This window comes from Sitophilus oryzae, unplaced genomic scaffold (assembly GCF_002938485.1).
Source record: "Sitophilus oryzae breed Bouriz unplaced genomic scaffold, Soryzae_2.0 scaffold_1816_pilon_pilon, whole genome shotgun sequence".
Taxonomy (NCBI): Eukaryota; Metazoa; Arthropoda; class Insecta; order Coleoptera; family Curculionidae; genus Sitophilus; species Sitophilus oryzae.
The window spans coordinates 1,408,758-1,417,982 of NW_022146520.1; the positions used below are offsets into that span (position 1 = coordinate 1,408,758).

At 34.7% G+C, this 9,225-nt stretch overlaps 1 protein-coding gene across 1 annotated transcript in view; it reads left to right on the forward strand.

Annotated features, from left to right (window-relative positions):
• LOC115883132 (abhydrolase domain-containing protein 2-like) overlaps positions 1–9,016 on the forward strand; it is a gene marked incomplete at its 3' end in the record, with an annotated part of 34,039 nt that extends 25,023 nt beyond the window's left edge. The window contains 1 exon segment of the mRNA XM_030901443.1: positions 8,844–9,016. Coding sequence (XP_030757303.1) covers positions 8,844–9,016 — 173 coding nt within the window.
• Positions 9,017–9,225: the final 209 nt, after the last annotated feature.

A 9,225-nucleotide genomic window follows, 5' to 3' on the forward strand; every position in this document is an offset into this window, starting at 1 on the left:
AACATGGACTGTTTCTTACATAGTTCTGTAATAACATCGGAACTGGCAATACCGCATCGGCGGGATCGAGACATCGGGTGCATCCGTGCTGCGGTAACGCACTGCTTTTGCTTGTCCATATCCATGTAATGTTAAGTTGCGGCCGTGCGTTCGATTTCGAATAATGGGATGCGTTTTTTAGGTAATAATAAGACGTTGAACAGGTGGCGTTTGTTTTGTATGATGTTTCCGGCTTTGCAACCGTAATAAACACAATACTAACTTACTATTTAGAAAAATAAAACAATGTAGGTCGCATTGTAGGATTTGTAGGTAGATGTATAATGAAAATTGATCAGATAAATATATTTTTATTTTGCGTCTGTCTTGAATAAATCGAAGGGTAGGCAATGCTTTTTTGCCTATATGTAATGCACGCCACTGCTATTTACATATATACTAGGGATTTAGGACTTTCAGTTATTAGGTGTTTTTTTATGGTTTAGCAGATTATTGTTTCAAATGCAAGCATTTTTAGTAAAAATGCATAAAAATATTAGTGGACTTTTTTCTACACAACGGCCATAAAATGCACTTAATGCTTAGGAATAAAAAATAGCCTATTAAACATTTTTAACACCACGGAACTGAAAATACCATTAATACGATTTAACAACATACGATCTGCTGCTAAATTAAAAAAAAACACTTGCTAAGTAGTTTTGATTTTAATAAAAATTGTATTTTTTATGACGGCACGTATATTATTATTAAAATAAATAATCTTCAATTAAGTAAACGTTGATATTTTATATTCAAATACTACAAACCTTTGTTACTTCTTACAAGGTCAAATTTTTTCTATTTTTAAACTTTTTCAGAAGAAAAAAACCTTTGCGCATATCTTCAACGAAATTGCTTGGCTGGTTGGTTGAAGTGGCGATTGCGACCGCTTGTGAAATTTCCAACTAGCAGAATTGCAGAATGCAGGAAATGTAGAACCGTTTCCCTCTCTTTCAGATCCTTGCAGTATCCGCAAACTTCGTTAAAGGGGATGCCTATTCCCGCCTCATGTTCAGCAGTTGTTTGTGTAGGTAATTTTGCCAGTATCCCGTGTAAACTGTATTTAGTCTGGCGATATCCTTATGCCACTTAATTATGAGCTCTCCTGATTTCCTAAGGTCGTTAGGTTAGGTTAGGTTGCTGCGGTTTGCGATCCTGTTTGATCCCTCACTCGGAGGCCTTGGGTCCATTGCAATACCCCAGTATTATTGTACCAAACCTTCCTCTCATTCTTTCTTTGCGTTAAAGCACTTCGTGCTCTTTGCAAAGTTCCCGATGTCGCTGATGTTGGCTTCTGCTGCTTCCCCTAGTCCCTTCAAAAAACCGTGCCCTAAAATTTTAAAGCTTCGTATTTTCCCCTATTTATAATCACTACCTTGCGTTGTTGATTTACAAACATGAAGATATTTATTCCAGTCAAGATAAATGGTATTCTTGATTTAAGAGCGAAAACTATACTTTTAAATGTTCAGGATTTCTGTGTGCATCAGGATTTCTCGACTACTGTGGGAAGTCTAGTTACGAAATGTTCAAATATTACGGGATTTGATGAAGCTACCATTGATAAAGTTCTGAAAAAGAGAAAACGTTGAACTGTTTTTAAGAGCCCAAAACATCTACGAGAGGAAGCTTGAATTGGTTGTTGCCGACTGTTAGGCATAAAGGTTGATTCTCACTATACCTTCCGTTTCCATTCTATATCCATTCCATATCCGTTCCGTATTTTTTTGTATTGACGCTATAGGGGAAAGTGGTATACATTCGGCTATAGGGAACATTCGGCTACCCTCAATAAATCACGAATATGTTTAAATTTGGCGCGGATTTTGTCGTCAGCTGTCAAAAATATTACTTTGAAGTTGTGGCAGGTGTATATTGTGTTAATTGTTTTATCTGTTTTTATTTTGGACATCATCAAATATTATAGCGTTTTTAAGGTAAGTTTTACATCTTGAAAATAGTAAATTAGGCGACGTTGGTTATTAACTTAAAAAAGTTTAATTATGGTTTTTAAGTCGTATATTACGTGTCTTTATTACAAGTGAATCAACATAACCTCAAATATTGTGTGCGTTTTGCTGGTCGCAATAAAGATATTTTATTTCTTGGTGGGTAACATTCGGCTGGCAAATCTAGTGATGTTTCGGCTGGCGGCCGAATGTTCCCCTTGGTGTTAATTTTTGTTCAAATTTTGTTATAGATGCCAAAGAAGTTCGTAAAAAAGACAAACCGTTGTAATATAAGAGAAACAAGATTAAAATTGGCCATTAAAACGGTTTTGTCTAAGCGCTTAAGCCAATATAAAGCAGCAGAAGAGTATCAAATAAAGCGTCAAACGATTCAATCTCGAATTAAAAAACTTACGGGAAATAAATCAAAAGAACAACTATTACAAGAATTGGAGGACTCTGGCCATGAAAGCGAGGAAGATTTTGTATTTTCTAGTAAATACACATCCCAGCAAGTATTCACTACTAGTCAAGAGGCAGAGCTTGTCACTTATATCAAGAAGTGTTCTGATTTAAACTATGGTTTAAATTACAAACAAATTAGGACTCTGGCTTATGACTATAGTCGGAGCATTAAGAACTGTAAGTCTCCAAAAAACTGGGAGTTAAATAAAATGGCAGGTATATGAATAATGTACACGCTGTATTTTAGATATTTGTTCAAAAATATCTTCGTGTTTTAGGACTAGACTGGCTTCGCGGATTCATGACAAGACACGAAAGAGAGATATCCTTACGCAAACCAGAGAATACCAGCATAAGTAGAGCCATGGCATTTAACAAACCAGTTGTGAATGACTTTTTTGTTAAATATGCGTCAATTATGAAAAATATAAATTTCCTCCAGAAAAGATATTTAATCTGGATGAAACTGGCTTGACAACTGTGATGCCGCCATCAAAAGTTGTTGCCCCCAAAGGAAAAAAACAGGTAGCCCATATATCTTCCTAAGAGAGGGGAGAACTTGTAACCTTTGTCGGTATTATAAGCGCAGCTGGATCTGCAGTTCCACCAGTTTTTGTCTATCCAAGGATCAGAAATCCTGAAGAATATTTAGGTAGTGATTACCCAAATTCAGCAATCGCCCTAGGAAATAAAAAAGGGTGGATGTCTTCTAATTTGTTTCCCAATGTGATCTTACATTTTGCAAATTATGTAAAATGCTCGGTGGAAAACAAAGTGCTTCTTATGGTGGATAACCATGAATCCCACATTTCGGTAGAATCTATTAGACTGTGCCGTAAAAACGGAATTGTGTTAATGTCATTTCCGCCCCACACCACCCATAAAATGCAGCCGCTTGATGTCGGGGTGTATGACCTCTTTAAATCTTATTTTGCCACAGCTCAACATGACTGGCTTCTTTCAAATCCGGGTAAGGTGATAACTATAAGACATTTGGCATGCCTTACCAAAAAAGCTTATGAGAATGCATTTACAATCAAAAATATTGTGAGCGCCTTTAAACACACGGGCCTTTATCCATTGAATCGTCTAATATTTGGTGATGCTGATTTTATAGCTAGCGAGGTGACTGATAAACCACTAAAGGAAAAGAATCCGCCGCTAGAAAGTATTCACGATAATATTCCCTCACAGCAGGTCACAGTTTCACTATCTCCGATACCTTCCATATCAAAAGGTGAGCAAAATGTCACAGTTAGTAGCAGTAATGGAAATGAAGTTAAGCAGATAACAAGTGATAATCTTACATCACAGGGTAACACAACTTTTCCATTATTAGCTACTACATCCTCTGGAGCTTCTCTATGTGAAATCAGACCTTATCCAAAAGCACCAGTAGTGCAGGAAGTCAAGAAAGGTAGAAAGAAATCTAAGTCATCAGTTTATAATGACACACCAGAGTATGAAAATAGACAACGAATAGAAAAAGAACGAAAAAGGAAACGGTCACTAAAAGAAAACAAATCCTCATTAAAGTCGGCAAAAGGAAGTTTAGTGAAAACTCATAAAAAGCGTAATGATGCAAGCTCTAGTGAGTGTAGTGTTTGTATGTCATCTGGAGAGTCGTCAGGCGAAGAAGATTTTTGGGAGAATTTAAGTGCTCGTAACAAAGAAGACAAGGTTGTTCTTGGAAATTTTGTTTTGGTCAAATTTATTACCAATAAAACCGAAGTTCATTAGGTTGGTCAAATCATTTCTATAGATAACGAAGAATTCGAAGTGAAATTTTTAAGAAGAAAAGGAAAATCCAACTGCTTCCTCTTTCCTGATATAGACGATTTTGCACTAATATCTTTTAATGATATTGTGGCAGTTTTACCACATTCTACCGTCCAAGGAACATCAAGAACATCTAGTGCCTATAAGTTTAACGTAAATTTTTCCTCTTTGAATGTACGTTAAAATTAGTGTCTAAGTTCTAATAGATGTATTACCTATACTCGTAGTACCTATGTCCTGTTTTTTGTTCAAAATATTTTGAATTAGTTTTGTTCATTTGTTACTATGCATTAAACACTTATTTTACTGATGTTTGTAACTTATTTGAGTTAGTTTGAGTTTAAGCTTGAAGTAGCCGAAACATCCCAGAGTCCTAGATGAATGATCACCACCGGTGGGCATGATTCGGCTATTTACATTAAAAGTAAAAACTGAAAAAATACTTGGACTTGGTTAAGCAGAAATCTGCCTGTGCGCCTTATCAATACACAATACTACCACAAATTCATCGAGACACTTATAATTCTTTTTTTTAGAGGTTTTCAAAAGTTAGTGATTTAAATAAATATGCCGAATGATCCCCACTTTCCCCTACGTAAGATTCCGTTCCGTATCAATTCCATACTTTTTATTGTACATTTTTATATCATTACGGAAGTTTTATTTTAAAAGTTTGTATCTTTTGAAAAAGGTAATAGATTTAATTAGGAGGTGAAAGAATAAATAAATATCAGCAAAATGTTAACAGAGCTGGTACAAATGTAAGAACTTGACAACGCTGTTTCCGATACGCTTCAGTCCGTCCGCCAAAAAATGTATGGAAGGAAAGGATATGGAACGGAAGGGAAACGGAACGGATAGTGTGCATTGTCCCTATTCATTTACATGATATAATATTTTATGTAAACGGAAGGGAAACGGAAGGTAGCTGATAGGGAAGGTATAGTGAGAATCAACCTTAATAAGGAGACATGAGCACGCCTTTAACTTAAACAAGAAAATACCAACCATCGATAAAATTCAGAAAGTTGTAAATGAATACGAAAACTTGCCGGTTATAGGAAGAAAAAAACTGAATGAACTTCTTGTGGCAAAGTACAACCGGAAGTCTGTACTCATTTACAGAGAAGACATAATTTTTTAGGGAAGACAATATCTAAGGGATATTCCTAAATATAACAGCGAAGGAAAATATATCTTCTACATAGACGAAACATGGCTGAATGAAGGACATTCTGTTAGAAAATCTGGCTAGACAATAGCATTGGGAGTTCTCATGAAGCATTTTTAGAAAGATTATCGACTGGTTTGAAAATCCCTTCCGGGAAAGGACGCAGGTTAATTATAACGCATATTGTGGGAGATAATGGATTCGTACAGTCTCTGCAATTTGAATCTAAATCGACCAAGGATTATCGTGAAGAAATGACGGCTGATGTTTTTGAATATTACGTTTCCCAAATGATAACATTCCTTCTAGAAAACTCTGTCATTGTTATGGACAACGCCAGTTATCATTCGAGATTAAAAATTGCCAACCGCTTCTTGGAGGAAAGGGAATATAGGTTGGTTATCTCAAAAGGATATTTCATTTGAAGACGGAATGTTGAAAAAGGAGCCGGTAGGTACGGTAATAAAAGAATCGTGACAAGCGCGATTCTAACCTAACCAAACCTAACACCTAGATGTGCGTAGGTAAAAATAATTGAATATCGCGACTTAACTGCAATTTGAAAATGGTTATGTATTTTGTTTCGAATTAATGGATATTAAGTACTATTGGTTTGAGTACCCACCACGTGTAGTATAATAACAAATTGGTCTATATATTGTAATTATTGAGTTAATGATATTTAATAATGTTTTATGTAGGTTTACTATTAAACTAATTTGAATGTGACGTATGATTCAGCATTGAAACTAACAGAATTTCTGGCTTTCATTGTCTTTATTTTAACTTACACGGCTTTTCGGTCAGATGTGTCACTGACCCTTATCAAGTGAAGGGTCTAGGGTCTAGGGGAAAACATCATAAACGCCATTTTACTAATTTTACTGGAGAGCACTGGGCCCGTATTCTGTAATTTTTAAAATGCTAAGCGCTCAGCGTATATGACGTTAATTTTCGCTGAGCGCGCACTTAATTGAGAATTTCGGTATTCTTGTCTGACACGCTTAGCGTCTTTACTGATTGCGCTGAGCGCTTTGAAAACGGTTGCCTTAAAGGATCGTTTTGCTTGTCGAACTGTCAGTGAAAATAGAAAAAATTGTGATTTTGTGCGTTATCTTGCTCTTTAGTGAAAATTAGTACTTCTTCTATAAATTCCTCAATAAGTAATATAATTTACGACTTGGCAGCTATAAATATTGTTCAAAACATCGAAAATGCTGAGAAGCGTCTTCAACTCATCCCTCGTATAATAAGAATAATGACATATCCAATAGGTTATGAAATTCAGGGGGGTGACAGTAAACCGGAAAATTGGAAACAGTTGTGGCGCGGTTCTACCCAGGCAGAAAGCATGGCCTTCTAGACTGTCCTAGACAAAAATCTGAATATTTCTATATGATTTCTGTCAATTTCTGCTACGGAACATTTTTATGCACGTTGGCGTCCTGTTCTTTTGTCTTTTGTCTGTGTGTCAACGTCAGCTCCCGAGGCCTCTGGCAAGGTCGGGCGCCATTTTAATTTTTGCCATTTAGATTTGATTGGAAGTTTGTTTCTGATATTTCGGCTGAAATTTATAAGTACAAATATGTTTTTTGATATAAAGTTCCTTGTTAACACTTTAATAAAGTATATATGATATTAATTACATGAAGAAAATGATGAAATCGACGTTTCTGCGTGTAGTAGGTATGGGCCATATTATATGTAAAAGTAGGTAATATATTAACTGTTTTTATATTTTTTAGCTTTAAACCCAAGGATCTTGGGATATTCTTTGCCAAGGATTTTTCCGTATCTCTACTTTAAAGACTGATCGGTGATTTTGAGCAATTGAAAGCAAGTTATACAAGGTAAATTATGATTATTGAACTATTATTAGCCTACATTAATTTTCTACAAGATGAACAGAAATGCGTAATTACATATCACATAGGTAGGTACCTATTATGTATTTTCATAGCAATAATGCTATAAATCTATGTATGTAGATTATTTTTAAAATACAAATGAGGTATTAGATGTATATGTATCATATTTTTTATTCATTTTATTTTCATTCAAGTCCTGTTTGATTTAATTCACAAAAGTCTTATGTGCCTATATTTATGTTTTTTACATATTTTTTTTTGATTTCAGGTTTTGTGTGGGTTCCGGTTGCCTTTTTCCTGCTTCCAGTTATTTAGTTTTATGCCCGTGAAGCTGTGAAAACATTTATTTATCTTCAAGTTTCTGTAAGTCAATGCACTGTTACTTTACTAATTCACTTTAACACCAGCATCTCTGATATTATTTAAATATTTGATATTGATACAGTAGTTTATTGGATTATAGCTCTTTAATTGTGTTGATTTGCATATTTACATTGTTCTAAATTCCAAATAAATATTTTTGAGTAATTTTGTTGTATTATTTACTACTAGAAAGAGTAAAATGTATATTAACCCTCATTTAAACCTCCTGAACAGCCCGCCATTAAAAACCAGAAACGGAAATAAATTTCATAAAATTGAAATTGTCATGTCTATGTCATGTCAAATGTCCCAGCCGCCATATCTGAAAATTAGTTACCCAGGCAGCCACGCTGTTTCCATAATTTAACATTGACTTGACACTTCTTCTTGTATTTATTATTTTATGATGAAATTCACGTAACATTGACATTTTTCATTGTTACATTCGTCAGTTTGGTCAGTTATCAACTTTTGACTATCAGCTACATTAGAAATTGTGATGTTGCCAATATGTGCTCGACGCGTATCCAGAACACGATTCGCATGGCAACGAGAATACCAAAATCGACTGCCTTGCGTTTCGCTGATCGAATACTTGCGCTCACCGCTTTGAAAGCGTAACGTTTTTATGTCAAAGTTACAGAATACAAGTCCTGGACGGCTGGTGGTTATCAGGTTCTTTCCGTGTATTCTAGATTTTTACTAAGCATATATCATAGGATTTAACAAGTAGTTTCGAGATAAAAAAAAATAATATATAAAATAAACCATGTGTTACATTGGCAAAAGCATGGTCTTGAATAAGCATTGGTAATTTCATGAATTGAGCATTTTTAAAGTTGAAATTTGGGTTATAGTTTAGGGAATTCCAACCTGACAATTATAGTTTACCAATTTAGAGACCCTCTAAAATTGACTCCAATAATAAACTTTACGCCATATTGACATTTCTGGAAAAATCCTATATGGGTATTTCGCCACTGCAAGACAATTACAAAATAAAATAGTCATTTTTTGTAAAACTTCTGCGTTAATCCAAACGGAAACTACTTGTCAGAAGTTAGGTTTACAGATATACAAATTTGCCTAACGAACTAAAAAATGCAGTGGCGAAACTACCCATATAGGATTTTTTGGAGAGATGAATCCGCCACATAGGTATATACATTTTTTATATTGACATTATTATCTTATTTTTCTTTGCAGATACATTCCTACGAGGTTATGGGGTTTCAGTGGGCACGTGCAAACGATTCTTCACAGTGTGATAGGAAGAGTGAAATGTCCGTGGCCAATGGGTGAAAGAGTTTTCCTAACGTTGTCCGATGGTACAACGTTAACCTATGATATGTATCAACCCTTAGACACAAACTTTCCCGGTAAGTAATTCTGATAGTTTTGTTTGAAAAACCTTTTTGAAAAAGTTACTGTGTGTGAATTGATGTATTGAAACTTTTTTGTATTTATTAACTTTTTTTTCTATTTAAGTCTGCATCATATGAGATTTTATTTTATTTATTGATTTAGGTCAAGTTTTAATTTGGCATTAGTTTTTGCTTTAAGTTAATATTTAAAAAAGTTGTTTCTT